We start from the raw sequence: 19,387 nt of genomic DNA, 5'->3' as shown, positions 1-19,387 counted from the left end.
AATTTAATGTTTATGATCTTGGTCTCTCAATAGCAACCAGAGTAAAATCAAATTGTAAAAATAAAAAATGAAAAATAATCAGATGAAGGAAAAATTCCCTCGATGAAGACCATTAGCATCTTTCCAAACATAATTTTAACTCTGGGTCCACATTTTACCTTCTTTTTGGACATTCAATCCAAGTCAAATAAATTAAATTAACTTATTATATACACCCTACTCCCAATTAATCAACATACATTTGTTAGGAGCCTACTGTATACCAGAAAGTATTCTAGACTCTGGGATGTAGTACTGAACCAACCAAAGTCTCTGTCTTCAAGAATCTTATTCAAGGGTTGGTGTGAGACACACACAAAACAGCAATCACCTAATTTTTAAACATTAATATGCTAACTTTGCAGTTCCTTGTTAAGGATGCCATCATAGTCCCAATCACTCAGACCCAAAATACTGGAGTTACCTTTCTTATTTCTGAACAGGACTAGTAATGTAAAGACTAAAAAAGGTTTCTTTAGAGAATTTCATTACTGTATGAATGGAAATATAAAATGTCTATAGTAAAAACAGGAAGGGCATCATTTTGAAATAAATCTGCCAATACTACTATTTTTTATATTCACATAATTCACATAAGAAATTAAAATGCCTTAACTTTGACAGTTGGTCAAAAGTAATTATATTTTTATTTAGAGCAAACATTAACTTTAAATTTATGGCAACATATTTATAGACACTGAACTATATAAACTGATTATAATTCAAAACCTGTCACTAAGTATAGCAAGTTTGCAGTCTTTCCAGATACATTATACTACAAATTACATTTAATAATTTTATGTAAGTAAACACCACTTGCTCTCTTACATAGAAGAATGCTACCCAAAGAAAATTGATAATAACCACTTTTAAGACATACCTAAATAAATATGACTTCTGCATAAGTAAAGTTTTCATAAAACCTTTAGATTTCAAATTCTAATCACAACTTCTTCCAATTTTGCTATTCTCCACCAAATCCAAAATATTAAATAACATAATTCTTTCTGAGCCATGGGTAAATGGATTTGGCTGCCTGGGCAGGAAGTAAGGAAAGGCGTGACTGGATTCAGGGCCCTGGGCGGTGCCTCCATTACATCAATAGTCCCCTTTCCTAAAGAACACAGTCAAGTGGCGAATAAAGAGTTGCACTGTCTTTTTCCAATTTCTGGCTTGGCTCTATATGGTGCTTTGATGAAATGTGATGTAGAACAACTCATTCCATTTTCAACAAAGAAGAAATGAGTTGTTTGATGTGAAATGGAAATGGCCCAACCACTGTAATCAGTCAGTGGCTGTGCCTTCTCACCTAGAATCAGACACTGTCTCTGTTCTTAAGTACATCTAGTTTGGATATTATTCCAGAGTAAAAAGTGAAGGGGAATGACAAAGGGTTAAGCAATAGAAACAACCCCAAAAACAGCCCAGAGGGAAACTATGAAAAGTAGCAAGGAAAGAGCAGCACAACCCAGACTTTTCTACAGATCCCTAAATTTCTGGTCCAATTCCTCTGTTAATTCCGATAATTTTTCCCATCTTCCAAGTATTTTTCTTAATCTTTCCACTATAGGCAGACTTTGATTATTAACAATGTAAGAAGCATAAATTACTTGGGCATTCTTGCAAACAGTTTCACAGAGAATTTATTTGGCTCTTAGAATAAGCAAGTACATTTTATTACTTTCTTTTTAGGGGGAGCATGAAATTAACTTGTAATAATGTAAAATGTATAGCACTATAAACATTAATTTGGAGCTGACTATAAATGAATTTGGGAATGGAAAATATACTATGATACATGCCCCTGGGTTTATGGGATTATGCTTGTTGGCACTGAAATTATAACATGTGTACCCACACCCTATCTCCTGTCTAATAATATAGTCTATATTCCTGTTTATCTTTTATAATTAAACTCTGTTATAGTGCTTTTTTCCGTTTTCTACAGAGAGGGACAAAACTCTTTATAACAAATCAACAACAACAAAAACCCCAATACTGCCTTTTAGAAAGGGAAAGAACAAAAGACTTAATTTGAGTTAATAATAATGCTTATGTCACAAAAAAACGAGAAAAGTTACACTCTGTGTCTTTAGAAAACTATATTAGATGAAATAAATTGATTAAAGTAGTATAATAACTGAAAAGATAAACTTTATACTTCAATACTACTAGAACCATTAAAACTATTTTAAATATCTGTGATCATTGAAGCTATGGGCACTTAGAAGCATCTTGATTTTTATAATAATGATAAAGATTTTGATCACAAATATAACTAGTAAATTTATTCTATTTGAGGAATTTTTATAGAACTTATATTTCAATATCATAATCCATATTTAATATTCCATAAAATTAGGTATTTTTTGATATCTTTATTCGAGCAAGCTATTCTTTTATAGGATACTTGTGGTGTAATTTCCAAATCTTTCCTTAGTCAATTATGCAATTAAAATATTTTATTTTATATGACATGGGGGCAACCACTAACGCATCATTTTACACATACTACTACATTTCACTTGGACTTCTCTCTACTCCAGTTTTAGTTTTCAATATAATTTCATAAGTGGAATGGAAAATTATCTTATTAAGGAAAAATATAAATGGCTGCATTACTCCCATTTTCATTACAGCATAGCAACTGAATAACAAACTAGATATAAAATGCTCGTTGACTCGTTCCAAATCAAACCCATTAAAGTAATAATACACAAACGAATACAAAACTATCATAGGGTTATACCTGCACTTTCAGGTTAAAATAAAGAATTATAATCCTGATCAATAGTCTTCAAAATTCCAAATGAAGTCGGTTTTGGGGGGTATTCAAAGTCAACCATTAGGCATGTCTCCCAAAGAAGACACTTACCTTCACATTTCTGAGTAGTTTCACTCTGCTTGTGACCAGCAGGGCATCTGCATTCAAAAGAGCCCACTGTATTGATGCAGTTTCCTCCCTGGCATATCCCCGGAATAGCCTGGCATTCATCAACATCTGCAGAAGAAAACATTTTGAACACAGATACCACTGATGTATTTCTTTAATGTATAGAAGAAACTCAGTTGTCCTGAAGAGAATAGGGTGAGGGGAGTAAGATGCCTTTGTATGCATATATTTTAATTTATGTAAATGGTATTGTGTTACAGATCTCATTTTCTTTCTTATTTTTTTCCTTTTGGAATTTTGTTTTTAAGTTCCGTCCATGTTGTTAGGTGAACAATCTGTCACTTCGATCTGCTGCAGAACATTTCTTAATATATTAACTTTCCTGGTGATGAGCACCTGGTTTATCTTTAATTTCTCATCACCTCAGTGAATGATACAGTGAAATGTCCTCACTATGTCTCTTTATGTAGTTGAGTGATTATGAACTTTGAGGACTCAACAAGACTCTCTATCCCCTTTGCTGTAGACCCAGAGCAGAATTACTAGACCACAGGGTATATGTATACCCAATATGAATAAATAGTGCCCAGTGGTTTTTCACACTACCAGTAGCCTACACAACCACCAGTAGTCTACACAACCACCAGTAGCCTACACAACCACCAGTAGCCTACACAACCACCAGTAGTCAACACACTTCTACCGTTCATGTGAATTCCTGTGTTTCCTCTTTCCTGCTAACACATCATATTACTATACCCAATATCCTAATTTTCTTTGGCCTGCTAATTGAAAAGGGGTATTAATTATTATTTTAGTTTCATTTCTCTAATTACTAGTTACTATGCATATTATCTTTTTGATTTCCATATCTGAAAGTTGTCTTTTTATATCCCTTAAATACTCGTTATATTGAGGTTGTTGTCCTCTTACTCTAAAATGTAAATGTTGTCCTCTTATGCTAAATATAAAACCTTTTTAGTTTTATACATTGCAATTATCTTCCTCATCCTTTGAGTAGCCTATTGATTTCATCCATTTAGAGGCAGAAATCCTTAATATTGACGTAGTAAAATTCATGAAGTTATTATAAAGGCTTTTCAGACATAAAAGCTGGGAGTCTACAAGAAATGGTAAATGAAGTTTTTCAGGACAAATAAAAGCGAGATGGAAATTATGATCTACACAAAAAATGAAAGGCACTAGAAATAGTAAATATGTTGATAAATATGAAATATATATGTATTTTTTAATAAACTTAAAAATTGCTTCAAACAACAATAATAATGTATTTTTTTTTATAACAAACATAGAAGTAAAAAAGTATAGCAATGATAGCATGGAGGACTGAAGTGGGAAATGGAAGAAGATTATTGTAAAGTTATTACATTATAAGTGAAGTGGCATAATATTATTTGAAAACAGGACTGGCTGGCTAGCACAATTGGTTAGAGTGCAGCCTTAAAATCTCAGGGTTATGGGTTCAGATCCTATAGTGGCCAGCCACCAAAACAAACTCAAAACAAAACCTCTTCTGAAAATAGAGGTAGGCAAGGAAAAAAAGAGGAACAAAGAATAGATGGGACAAACAGACAAGAAATAGTAAAATGCAGATTTAAACTCAATAATATAAATAATTACACAAAATATAAATGATATAATAACCCAATTAAAAAGGTTAAGGTTGTTAGATTTTTTTTTTTCCTTTTTGTCTTTTTTTACTGACCGGTAACGGGATTGCAACCCTCGGTGTCGCGCCCGTACCGGGGACCGGCAACGGGATCGCAACCCTCGGTGTTGCGCCCGCACCGCGCTCAGCCAATGAGCGGGAACCAGTCTCCACATGGGATCCGAACCCTCGGCGGGAGCACTCTCCAGTGCGCCACTGGGCCAGCCCAAGATTGTTAGATTTTATTTTACAAAAGCAAGACCCAATTTTATGGTGCCTACAAGAAACTTGTTTTGACAGCTTAAAAGGCAAAAGGACAAAAAAAGATATATTAAATAATCAATAATTAATAGTAATTTTAATGGAGTTGCTATTTTAATATTCTACACAATGCTCATCAGAAATATTACAATGGATAAAGATGGGCACTGTTAATGACAAAGTGGTCAATTTATTATGAAGACATAATAATGTTAAATGTGTATGCACTGATTAAAAATATTAAACATCTGGAGCAAATAGAACTTCAGCAGATACAACTGAAAAGAGAAATAGACAAATCCACAGTTGTAGTTCTACACTCCTCTCTTAGTAACTAACAGAACAAGTTGATTGAAAATTGGCAAGGATATATTAGACTCGAAGTATCCTTTCAACCTACTTATCCTAATTGACATTTATAGAACACTCCACCCATTTCAGCAGAACACACATTTTTGTCAAGTACACACTGAATATTTACCAAGACACACTATGTTCTGAAGCCATGCAAACAAGCTCATTAAATACAGAAGAGGATTAAAATCATCCAAAGTATGTTCTCTAAACACAACAGTTAAACTAGAAATTAATAATCAAAAACATCTGGAACATCCTGAAATATTTGGAATTTAAACAATATACTTTGAAATAACGCATACTTCAAAGAAGAAATCACATGGAAAATTAGAACATTTCAGTAGATTTTTATGTTAGAGAAAAACTGTACAGAAAAATAAACGTAATATGTAAGCTTATGCAAATTTGTTATAATCTATTCAAATTGACAGACTAACATAACAGATCTATTAATGGTATGTATTCAATTACAAAATAATATATCTCAGTGTAACAAATGTTAGGTAAAGAAAAAGAAAATTTAAAAAAATTTGATACAAGTTAGCAGTCTGTTCTTTTAGACTTTTATTCACACATACATTCAGAGTGGTGATCTACTTATTTAACAATAATGAGATCATATGAGTATTGTATGTGTCGTTCCGCATCTTGGTTTTTTTCCCATTTAAAAATATTTTGTGGATACATCTCTGTGTCAATATACATCAATTTACCCTATTATTTTTTGGTAAGCCAAGTTTGGTGTATTTTAGTGTGTAAATTAGAGAATCCAAGACCACAAAAGAGCTTAGCACTCTTATTATTTCTTCCTCATGGCTATATCTATAAAACTAATTACAACAGTTTAAAGTATTTTTGTAGCGAAATTAAGATTTCAGTGTCTTATTAAAGAATATCTGATCCAAAAAAAAATCAACTAGAATGAAATATATGACAAGAAGTTTATATACTGAATATTTTAATTCAGAACATTTCAAACCTCATTATTTTAAAATGTACTACATTCCCACCCTCATTACAGTGTGATTTAAAACATCCCTGAAAACTTCTTTTCCTTGCAGATAAATCAGAGAAAAAAAATCATGATATAAGCTGAAAAATGAGGCCAAACCTATAAATCCCTTAATACTATTCATAAAATCTTAGACTACATATTTAGTAGATTCAGTAATTTTTCAAAGGAAAAAGCAATCTGACATTATAGGGTTCATTTTGTAATTGTCTAAAAAGTATCTCCATAGAAGGAAAAAGAAAATCTTTATTTCTGAAGTCTCCAAAATTATGCAGCTATACAAAATTAATTTATTTCAGGTAGATCAAATTAGTAGTTAAAATAAAAAAGGAAATCTTAAAGAAATCATATAGAAATAATCAACTTGGACCTAGAAGCATATGCAAGTGTTCTCTGTGAAAACAAAAAAAGCAAGCCCGAGACCTGCAAACTATGGCAAGAGTTTCAACATCTTCAAAGTCTAGCAAAAGCAACTACTAATGACTGATTAATTTTCCACTGCCCAGACTGTACAGATGTACCTCTGTTCAACTCTTCAATTCAGGTATAAACTTGTTTCTTTAAATGCTGAATTTCTTCAACTCACATGTAAGGATTTTAGACACTAAAATTAAATCTTTGAAACTTAAACCTTATATAATCACTTCAGCCTATGCCTATTAAGATTATAAACAATGTGACAAAGTAATAATAATTTTAGTTTACGAACTCATTTATTCTCCAACTTCTCCAAATAAACTTGCTCTAAAAAGATTAAACTTATTTTATTATATAAATTACTATTAGATGATATATTATTTTTAGCTCATGTCCAAATATGGAAAAATATGTGCAGTGGTATAGGCACATAAAAATGGTTCATTTAATTTATGTGTGTGGGAACTAAGGACCATAGAAATTATTGCTGTATTTGATAGCAATACAAATTGTGTTTTGGGCTTTTTTAAAAAAATTTTTCCTGTCACCAAATCAGATCCATTTTTAGAATGGAAGTTTTTATTTCTATATTCTGTTAAACAGGCGGCAACGGGATTGCAAACCTCGGTATTGCTCCCGCGCCTCGCTCAGCCAGTGAGCGGGAGCCGGTCTGTATGTGGGATCCGAACCCTCGGGCGGCGCGCGCCGCCGCGCTTCGCAAGCAGCGCACCATCCAGTGCGCCACCGGGCCGGCCCAGATCCATTTTTAGAATGGAAGTTTTTATTTCTATATTCTGTTAAACAGGGCAACTGAAGAATAGGTCTATCTCTATTTGGAATCTGGGAAATATGGGGTACCTTGGCAACTGTTCAGTATGGTTTGATTCAGCCAGAGTACCTGCTCACGTGTGATACACAAAATTGGAATGTTAAATAAACGGTCATCACAACAAGCAAATATTGGTAACTTACTACCTGAGGGACTCTGAATTTGTAATAAAAAGAACAGAGTATGGTTGTGCCTCAATCTTTCTTATCTCGAAAAACGTCACTATCATTTTCCTGCTGTGAGAGTCAGAAACCCAGGAGATAAACTTGGCATTTCCCTCTCGCTTGCCTGACATCATTCCATGAGTAAGAAGACCTTGCTTCCCCAATACATCTCAGATCTTCTGCCACCCCGCGCTCAGCCTCCACTACACACTGTAGTGCTGCAGGAACTCTGTAACTGGTTTCTTGCCTTTCACGCTGGGCCCCCATAAGTGATTCTCCACAGGACAACCAAAGCATTTCTATTTTAAAATAAATCAAATCAAGCACATGATATCATCTCAGAAGTTTACAGACACTGCCACACTGTTTTCTTGTCTATGCACTGTTCTAGAAAATTCTAAGACCAGTTGGGATATTCCCTTATAAAACAAACAAATTTGCTTATCTCACCTAATTATGCCCATGGGATTCTCAGTATCTTCTCTTTTTACTGAAGTTTGTGTCTTCCAATCTGCAGATTAAAATCTGTATCTATTTTAGAAAATATTCCTATTTTATCTTTACACATTTTTTTTTTCAGTTCCTTTCACTGGTTTTCTTTAGTATGGCTTCCTGGTGTGTCAGTTCTTCTATAATCAGTGTTCATTTATTGCTCTCTGACATTTTGATTTCCTCAGCCTTAATGCCGTATCACTTTTTTTTTCCTGGTTGATGTATATATATATTATTCGCCTTTCAAAAGTAAAGTTTCAACTCCTTCTTCAGTGTCTTTCTTGAGCACTGCCAATTCACTTTTTACCTCATTTGATTATCTTCACTAAACTCTTATAACTCTCCTTCAAGCAGCTTTTAAAAGAAAGGTCATATTGTTTTTATTTCCTTTAGATAAGAGCAAAGTGTGTGAACTTTGCATTTACTTGCCTAGTAATGCTTTGAAGCGTGTTTTTTATTTGCTTTTTCCTTATCTTTCTCTCTCTTTCTTTTTCAGTTATGTTTAGGCCTTTTCTCTTTTTTGCTCATACTTCAATGGGGGCTATTTTCTGCTGAATCACAGAGCAGGGAGAACCAAGAGGAAACCGGGTTGGTTTGAGAACTCCTACGGGGAACATGGCATGAAACAAACAGTTTTCGCCAAACTCAACCCCCTACCCTACCTTTTTTTTTTTCTGCCCAGGACATGAATTTTCAGCCTTCAGTTGGTGGTGTGGCTCCCACCTTCTACCCTTTAATTATAGCTCCCTTGCCAGTGGTCCCTACTTGCTCTTTTTCCTCCCCCTTTCTTTATCTCCAGGAGTGTCTCTGGGCTGGAAGGTTAGGGAGGGGACACTTAGAAATGGCTTGCCCCAAAGAGTCTCCTTCCCTACTCCTCCTGTACTGTGAGGGTCCAAAGTAGATAGATCTCTTACAGGAACATTCTCCTCCTCTCCAGTAGAACATCCACCTCCCTAGCTCTCTGCTCTTAGGTTCAAACACCCACAAAATAGCTTTTCAGGATGATAATATGCACAGCAAATGCTTAAAAACTCTCCCTGTCCCAATGGCTTTTCAACAACTGCATGTGTTCGTCACTGCCTTTAATTGGGTGTTACAGAAATTTTATTTTAGAATGCTGTGTTGTTCCCTATTATTCATTTTCATGTTCTTTGTGTGTGTGTTAGAAAAAGGGGAATATTCTGCCATCTTTAAATGGGAGTTATCATCATTGAGTATGTTCTAAGCAAAGTTTTTGGAATGTTATAGGAATGGCTTGTGTTGACACAGCATGAATTAAAGTTAGACATTATAATGATATGGTCAACTCAGTCAATGTAGGCAGCCAAAATAAATATGTTTTAGCTGTAACTATCTTTTATAATTTATACTAATCAAATGAATCAGATAATAGCCAAATATCCTTTGTGCTACTATATAGAAGGCCTGAAAATGACTTTCTATGCAGGCATCTTCCTCTTGTTCTACAGCTGAGGAACCAGCCATGCCTGCCTGCTTTCAGCTGAGATTAAACTCTTTTCTACTCTTTTTTTTTCTTTCTTTCTTTTTATTGTAACGAAGTTGATTGTACATATCTGCGAGGTACAGAGTTGAACATCAATACCTGTGTGCAAGATGTGATGCTCATATCAGAATTATTATATTCAATAATATATGCTATCATTGCTATTCATGGCTCTATTCTTTTCATGTGCACTCAAAGTAAAGGAATTCATATTTCTGTACACTAATGCCATATGGGAAAGAAAACTTTTAAAAAAAAAAAAAAAAAAAAAAAAAAAAAAAAAAAAAAAAAAAAAAAAAAAAAAAGAAATCAAATGTCACCCTCAGAATGTAACCTTTCTGACTCTTCTTATTTAAGTCCAGAATGTTATCATGGCAATAGTTTAAAATTTTAAAAATTACTGATTTTTTCACAGCTTAATTTTTTAAAAGTAGTATCCTAATTTTCTGGTACCCCTTATTTTCCACAGTTATCCCATTTATTACAAGATTATGTTTCATTCCCTCTTAAGTCATAGATAAAGTTATAATTAATTACATCACCTACAGGATATCATTAAGTTCAAAACTTCAGAAATATCCTTCCTTGGCTAATAAATATGAACCATATTTTAGAGCCAATATTAAGCTATTTACAGTTATCATCCACGTAGCTGAAATTTATTTTTAACCCTATAAAACTTTTTAATAATCCTATAAAAATGATCACGATTATAAAGATGCATTTTATATATATGTATCATGTTTTCGTATGTTATTTTTTCATGCCCCATCTTTTCCAAATTAATTTGGCATAAGTATTTAGAAAACAGTCTAGGAATTTAAAGGGAAAAATGAAATCACAGTAAGATGTAGTCTTAAAATAGCCTGAACTGAGGGCCCCATCTTTTCCAAATTAATTTGGCATAAGTATTTAGAAAACAGTCTAGGAATTTAAAGGAAAAAATGAAATCACAGTAAGATGTAGTCTTAAAATAGCCTGAACTGAGGATTAGTATTTAATTGAGAACTTTCTGACTATGCCATAATTTTGAAATAAAGCAGAACTTTTCAACTTGCTTTTCCAGACATTTTAACCATGTGGCAAATTTCATTTTGTTCCTGTTACTCCGTTAATCCACTAGGTTTTAGGCAAATGGAGCCTGAAGCTTATCTTTGCTGCATAAACAAAATCAAATAAGTAAGCTTTCAGACATTACTAAATCCTGAAGGACATTCAGAAAATTTGAGATCAGATGATACATTTTTAAAAATTGTGCTTGGAAAAACTTAGGCTTCTCTGACAAAATACCAAAGTAAAAAAACGTAAGTATAAATACAGAAGATGAGGCGAGTCAATCACTTGGGATGGTTTGGTTAAGAGCTTTTCTCAACTTGAACTGTTTCTTTCTCTGAAACAGTGGGTTTTGGAGGTATTTTAATCTTAATCCCACTTACTAATTCAAAAGATATTTACTGCTCACCTACTACATGCTAGGTTCTGTTCTAGATACCTGAGACATTAGTGATTAAAAAAGATTTCTGCTCTCTTGGAGCTTACATTCTAGCTGGGAGAGAATAAAAGCAATAAAGAAAATAAATGAGTATATTAGAAGGTGACATGTGCTCTGGAATAAAGAAAAAGTATTACTCCAGTAAATCTAGTTAGTATTAATCTAGTAAATCTATATAGTAGAGCATTTTATTTTTAATAGAAATGTATGTACATTATATAAATTATATGGTAATCTCTATACTGATTTGGGAAATATATGTAGTACAGTAAATACCACATAGAATATAGTATAATGTATCTTCCTATATAAAAAATTGTTGCATTGTCAGGAACTCTATATAATCAGACTGGTACTCACGTGAAAGATATAGAATTTTACTAGCCATGGAAAACAACAGATTAAAAATAGCATTTAACCCAGTCTTCATCATTAAGGTCTGATCTGCAAGAGTTACTAAAAAAAAAAAAAACATTCTAAGTCCAAAGCTGACATGGTTTTTATATATGATCAAATATAAAGTTGCTAATCTGCTGAGTTATCTGTCATTATCCTCTGAGCATTCTTGTAATTTTAATTTGAGAAGAGTTTAGGTGTAGACCTTTTTAAAATATTACCTTTAATAAAGCTACAAAACTAACAAAAATCTTTGCAGGCTACAGTCAGGAGTACATTTACCAAATTATGCAGAGAGCTCGTATTTTATTATTCAGTGAACTGGGGCTATATCGGGGCTCCCCAAACTATAATTCTCATTTGGGTTTTAGGACATAGGACTGGCTTTCTACAATATAGCACTTCTATGGGCTGGGTAGATGACATCTGCACTTCTGGCACTGCTGACTAACATCAATTTGAAAGACTTCAGATCAAACTTTGTATATGATTTAATTATAACAAATAAACCTAAGTCCCCATGTCTCGAATATGAGCAATATAATTTCTGTGAATAATATAAAAGTCATTTCTGTTTTCCCGTGATCTTACGGCTATGAAATATGCAGGCCACTGCCATATGAGAGCTCATGAGAGAACATTTCCAATCTCCAAAATGGACTTAATACATATGATGGATGTCAAGAAGTATCTAAAAAAAAGGTAACAACCGTGGTCTTACGGCTATGAAATATGCAGGCCACTGCCATATGAGAGCTCATGAGAGAACATTTCCAAGCTCCAAAATGGACGTAATACATATGATGGATGTCAAGAAGTATCTAAAAAAAAGGTAACAACCGTGATGGCTAAAAATTAATTAAAACAATTAACCAGTAAATTGGTTAGTATGTAACAATTTTAGGCTGCTTGGATTGGAGTCTACTGTTGTAGCATCCGCAGGACCCTGATCTAGCTCTAATCTATAAATCAGTGTCATGATGTGGTTGGGAAGTTCCAAGAGATCACCTGAAAATAAGGTCATAACCAACCCAGGTTACAAAACTCTGAAGTAACCACGGTCACAGACAGAGTTCACACTTTCTCTTTGAAGGCAACTATTAGTAACAATATAGGACCAATACGGGGTCACTCTCATCTCCCTGTTGCCTGGGTTAAGGCTCTTATAACTTGAATGAGATTAGGAGAGAGAAAATATGTTTTTCCTGGGTATTGCATGTGTATAGTTTGGCAGGGGGTGGTGGGAAGCATCGTGCCAACTGGACGAAGACAATTTGGTTCATCCTCTGATTGCCTTAAATATTTTAAACTGTATTTTTAAAAAATTTTTCCCGAATTTTTCATTTCTCTCTTTTCTACATGAATGTCAAGAGTTGAAACCTTATTATTTATTAGGTGGCTAAAAGATGAACCATCTCTGATCAGGCCCTCTTGGAAATGGGTAATGTGTTAGAGACTACCGTTCTCAGTGTCAGATTCTCCCACTCCAGTAAACCGACAAGTGACATGTCAGTGATGGGGCACATGGGCAGGTGGCTGCCTCACCTTGGCAGGCTCCGGTGCGGATGTTGGGGATGAAGCCCCGTCGGCAGGGCTGAGGCTGGGCTGGACACATCTCACAGGGGTGGCCCCAGGCCCGTCCAATGGTGGCACAGCACAGAGTCTTCGTGCAGACAATGCCTGTCAGCTGCCCTTGACACATCTGGTTGTTGACCTGAGTAAAACACGGGCCTGTCCTGTAATCTGGAATGTGAGAGAAGAAGGAAAGACAGGTTTTATGATCCTACACCGATCTTTTATACCAGTGCCTCCAAATGCATAAAACAGAGACTATTTCTTCTGACCAAAGTGTCTAAAGACAAAAGGCCAGAGAATTTCATTTTGAAAATTCATAATTTTTCAACCATGAGAAGTATATTATGAGACTTCAATGTACTCTCTGCTAGACATTGTAAGTGTGTGGCTCACGGACCGTATCTGGGACACAGATGTGTTTCCTTGGCTCAAATAAGGTTTTAAAAGAAATTAAATTAATAGCCAACACTGTAAAATTGGAAAATTTCACATGAAATTTGTATTTCTGGCTTTTCTTGAAAAATTGAAGTTCTGGCCAACCTAGGTCTGCCATGCTGCAGGGCAACGGAGGAATGCAGCATGCTTTCTTCACCAGGACCCCGCAGCCCCAGCCCCCCTANCCAGGAGTGTCTCTGGGCTGGAAGGTTAGGGAGGGGACACTTAGAAATGGCTTGCCCCAAAAAGTCTCCTTCCCTACTCCTCCTGTACTGTGAGGGTCCAAAGTAGATAGATCTCTTACAGGAACATTCTCCTCCTCTCCAGTAGAACATCCAACTCCCTAGCTCTCTGCTCTTAGGTTCAAACACCCACAAAATAGCTTTTCAGGATGATAATATGCACAGCAAATGCTTAAAAACTCTCCCTGTCCCAATGGCTTTTCAACAACTGCATGTGTTCGTCACTGCCTTTAATTGGGTGTTACAGAAATTTTATTTTAGAATGCTGTGTTGTTCCCTATTATTCATTTTCATGTTCTTTGTGTGTGTGTTAGAAAAAGGGGAATATTCTGCCATCTTTAAATGGGAGTTATCATCATTGAGTATGTTCTAAGCAAAGTTTTTGGAATGTTATAGGAATGGCTTGTGTTGACACAGCATGAATTAAAGTTAGACATTATAATGATATGGTCAACTCAGTCAATGTAGGCAGCCAAAATAAATATGTTTTAGCTGTAACTATCTTTTATAATTTATACTAATCAAATGAATCAGATAATAGCCAAATATCCTTTGTGCTACTATATAGAAGGCCTGAAAATGACTTTCTATGCAGGCATCTTCCTCTTGTTCTACAGCTGAGGAACCAGCCATGCCTGCCTGCTTTCAGCTGAGATTAAACTCTTTTCTACTCTTTTTTTTTCTTTCTTTCTTTTTATTGTAACGAAGTTGATTGTACATATCTGCGAGGTACAGAGTTGAACATCAATACCTGTGTGCAAGATGTGATGCTCATATCAGAATTATTATATTCAATAATATATGCTATCATTGCTATTCATGGCTCTATTCTTTTCATGTGCACTCAAAGTAAAGGAATTCATATTTCTGTACACTAATGCCATATGGGAAAGAAAACACAACAACATATGTTTTGCAGGGACTAATTTAGGGTATATAGTGCTATTTCTTACTCAAGTCCTTGTCCTGTGTCCAGGCTAGAGCTTAACTGTGTTGAATATGTGCGTTCTAGTGCCACTCTTATTACCTGGAACAGACACAAAGCTTAGCATCAATCTATTACTATCATCAGTGATAAAGCAAGGGATGGAATTTAACAAGAAAATTAATTCTGCCATGTTTTCAGTCTTAAAACATTTGGAATAATTTAAAAGTCTAATCCTTAAATATCAAATGTCGTAAATTAGCAATTATGCAAGTCTTATTTTAATATATTTTTAAAAATTTTAAGTGCGCCCTGATCATTTGAAAACCTAGAAGACCCAAAGCCAAATACTAATCTTAAATAAAACATCACTTCTAATCAGAGTAGATTAATGCAACTTAAGATGGAAAAAGATGAAGCCATTTGTAAGAAAATAATACATTATATGCATGTGGCAGTTTTTGACATGTAAAGTTTGTAAATGTTATTGGAAGAGGGTTTTCAATAATGCCACTGTTTAAATCTTTAATTCACTCACTTTATAACAGCTTAAATAAATTTTAATGTCTGTATGAGTTAACTTTGGTCCTTTAGTGTAGTATAAAATGGAAGAAAGTACGAGACTAAACGTGGATTAAGCATAAGGGCTAGAAATCAGGGGCTGAGCCCATGGCGCACTACCGCAGCAGCGCTCCNCACGATTATAAAGATGCATTTTATATATATGTATCATGTTTTCGTATGTTATTTTTTCATGCCCCATCTTTTCCAAATTAATTTGGCATAAGTATTTAGAAAACAGTCTAGGAATTTAAAGGAAAAAATGAAATCACAGTAAGATGTAGTCTTAAAATAGCCTGAACTGAGAATTAGTATTTAATTGAGAACTTTCTGACTATGCCATAATTTTGAAATAAAGCAGAACTTTTCAACTTGCTTTTCCAGACATTTTAACCATGTGGCAAATTTCATTTTGTTCCTGTTACTCCGTTAATCCACTAGGTTTTAGGCAAATGGAGCCTGAAGCTTATCTTTGCTGCATAAACAAAATCAAATAAGTAAGCTTTCAGACATTACTAAATCCTGAAGGACATTCAGAAAATTTGAGATCAGATGATACATTTTTAAAAATTGTGCTTGGAAAAACTTAGGCTTCTCTGACAAAATACCAAAGTAAAAAAACGTAAGTATAAATACAGAAGATGAGGCGAGTCAATCACTTGGGATGGTTTGGTTAAGAGCTTTTCTCAACTTGAACTGTTTCTTTCTCTGAAACAGTGGGTTTTGGAGGTATTTTAATCTTAATCCCACTTACTAATTCAAAAGATATTTACTGCTCACCTACTACATGCTAGGTTCTGTTCTAGATACCTGAGACATTAGTGATTAAAAAAGATTTCTGCTCTCTTGGAGCTTACATTCTAGCTGGGAGAGAATAAAAGCAATAAAGAAAATAAATGAGTATATTAGAAGGTGACATGTGCTCTGGAATAAAGAAAAAGTATTACTCCAGTAAATCTAGTTAGTATTAATCTAGTAAATCTATATAGTAGAGCATTTTATTTTTAATAGAAATGTATGTACATTATATAAATTATATGGTAATCTCTATACTGATTTGGGAAATATATGTAGTACAGTAAATACCACATAGAATATAGTATAATGTATCTTCCTATATAAAAAATTGTTGCATTGTCAGGAACTCTATATAATCAGACTGGTACTCACGTGAAAGATATAGAATTTTACTAGCCATGGAAAACAACAGATTAAAAATAGCATTTAACCCAGTCTTCATCATTAAGGTCTGATCTGCAAGAGTTACTAAAAAAAAAAAAAACATTCTAAGTCCAAAGCTGACATGGTTTTTATATATGATCAAATATAAAGTTGCTAATCTGCTGAGTTATCTGTCATTATCCTCTGAGCATTCTTGTAATTTTAATTTGAGAAGAGTTTAGGTGTAGACCTTTTTAAAATATTACCTTTAATAAAGCTACAAAACTAACAAAAATCTTTGCAGGCTACAGTCAGGAGTACATTTACCAAATTATGCAGAGAGCTCGTATTTTATTATTCAGTGAACTGGGGCTATATCGGGGCTCCCCAAACTATAATTCTCATTTGGGTTTTAGGACATAGGACTGGCTTTCTACAATATAGCACTTCTATGGGCTGGGTAGATGACATCTGCACTTCTGGCACTGCTGACTAACATCAATTTGAAAGACTTCAGATCAAACTTTGTATATGATTTAATTATAACAAATAAACCTAAGTCCCCATGTTTCGAATATGAGCAATATAATTTCTGTGAATAATATAAAAGTCATTTCTGTTTTCCCGTGATCTTACGGCTATGAAATATGCAGGCCACTGCCATATGAGAGCTCATGAGAGAACATTTCCAATCTCCAAAATGGACTTAATACATATGATGGATGTCAAGAAGTATCTAAAAAAAAGGTAACAACCGTGGTGGCTAAAAATTAATTAAAACAATTAACCAGTAAATTGGTTAGTATGTAACAATTTTAGGCTGCTTGGATTGGAGTCTACTGTTGTAGCATCCGCAGGACCCTGATCTAGCTCTAATCTATAAATCAGTGTCATGATGTGGTTGGGAAGTTCCAAGAGATCACCTGAAAATAAGGTCATAACCAACCCAGGTTACAAAACTCTGAAGTAACCACGGTCACAGACAGAGTTCACACTTTCTCTTTGAAGGCAACTATTAGTAACAATATAGGACCAATACGGGGTCACTCTCATCTCCCTGTTGCCTGGGTTAAGGCTCTTATAACTTGAATGAGATTAGGAGAGAGAAAATATGTTTTTCCTGGGTATTGCATGTGTATAGTTTGGCAGGGGGTGGTGGGAAGCATCGTGCCAACTGGACGAAGACAATTTGGTTCATCCTCTGATTGCCTTAAATATTTTAAACTGTATTTTTAAAAAATTTTTCCCGAATTTTTCATTTCTCTCTTTTCTACATGAATGTCAAGAGTTGAAACCTTATTATTTATTAGGTGGCTAAAAGATGAACCATCTCTGATCAGGCCCTCTTGGAAATGGGTAATGTGTTAGAGACTACCGTTCTCAGTGTCAGATTCTCCCACTCCAGTAAACCGACAAGTGACATGTCAGTGATGGGGCACATGGGCAGGTGGCTGCCTCACCTTGGCAGGCTCCGGTGCGGATGTTGGGGATGAAGCCCCGTCGGCAGGGCTGAGGCTGGGCTGGACACATCTCACAGGGGTGGCCCCAGGCCCGTCCAATGGTGGCACAGCACAGAGTCTTCGTGCAGACAATGCCTGTCAGCTGCCCTTGACACATCTGGTTGTTGACCTGAGTAAAACACGGGCCTGTCCTGTAATCTGGAATGTGAGAGAAGAAGGAAAGACAGGTTTTATGATCCTACACCGATCTTTTATACCAGTGCCTCCAAATGCATAAAACAGAGACTATTTCTTCTGACCAAAGTGTCTAAAGACAAAAGGCCAGAGAATTTCATTTTGAAAATTCATAATTTTTCAACCATGAGAAGTATATTATGAGACTTCAATGTACTCTCTGCTAGACATTGTAAGTGTGTGGCTCACGGACCGTATCTGGGACACAGATGTGTTTCCTTGGCTCAAATAAGGTTTTAAAAGAAATTAAATTAATAGCCAACACTGTAAAATTGGAAAATTTCACATGAAATTTGTATTTCTGGCTTTTCTTGAAAAATTGAAGTTCTGGCCAACCTAGGTCTGCCATGCTGCAGGGCAACGGAGGAATGCAGCATGCTTTCTTCACCAGGACCCCGCAGCCCCAGCCCCCCTACTCCCAGCTCTTCACTCAGTGATATGCCCCTCCTGGGCCCTGCAACCAGCAGCATTAACGATTCCTCTTTACCCAGCAGCGTTTTATTTTCTGACTAGGTGGAAAAGAGTTCAGAAAATCAAAACAAACCAATAAAGATATACTCCTTCTATATCACAAATATATATGGGCAGTCTAAATTGTCTAAAAATATTTAGTTCTGACAATCTGATTTATGTTTCCCTGTCAGTCTGTTTAGTTCTACGGGTAGCCCAGTTAGGAAGACAGTACTAACAAGGCCCACAGTCATGGATTCTTTACAGGTAAGTGAATATGTTACAATCTCTGTTTTCTAGCAGGTGAGTAAATGCATGTCTTGTATGATATACAGGCAGACTCCTCTATGAACACTAAGAACAGTTCATTTAGATCCTGGCATCTCAAAGTATGGTCCATTACCCAGCAGCTGCATCACTATGGAGCTGGTTAGAAATGCAGACTCAAGACCCACCCCTCAGACCCACTGACCCAGAACGTACATTTTTAACAATATATTCAGGAAATCCATATGCACCTTAAAGTTTCAGAAGGACTGATTTAGATTGCAGGCAACTTGAAAGTTGGTAGTGGGTATTTCTCCTCTATCCCTCTTTCTGCCATAATTTACTTTGATGAACCTTTTGTATAATCAGTAAACATTCTTTAAAGCAGAACTGAATAATGAACTAAATAGTTTTTAATTTGAGTTTTGTTGCTATGGCTGTTTGGAGGGACACAAGAAATCAGAGAAAGGTCAGTTTCTTGTGAAGACTGACCAATGATTCACAGTGTATATAAAAGTAAAACAGAAATATGTGCAAAAGTTTTTTTTTTTT

General features: G+C 35.0%; 1 protein-coding gene across 1 annotated transcript in view; it reads right to left on the bottom strand.

The window, feature by feature from the left end:
• Positions 1-19,387, bottom strand: part of FBN2 (fibrillin 2) — a gene marked incomplete at its 5' end in the record, with an annotated part of 260,278 nt that overhangs the window by 161,703 nt on the left and 79,188 nt on the right. Inside the window, 2 exons of the mRNA XM_008570929.1 lie at positions 2,915-3,040; positions 17,885-18,082. Of these exons, the coding sequence (XP_008569151.1) occupies positions 2,915-3,040; positions 17,885-18,082 (324 nt within the window). The remainder of the gene's footprint in view (positions 1-2,914; positions 3,041-17,884; positions 18,083-19,387) is intronic.

This window comes from Galeopterus variegatus, unplaced genomic scaffold, assembly GCF_000696425.1.
Source record: "Galeopterus variegatus unplaced genomic scaffold, G_variegatus-3.0.2 Scaffold645, whole genome shotgun sequence".
Taxonomy (NCBI): Eukaryota; Metazoa; Chordata; class Mammalia; order Dermoptera; family Cynocephalidae; genus Galeopterus; species Galeopterus variegatus.
This window is presented reverse-complemented; position numbering and strand designations above follow the sequence as displayed.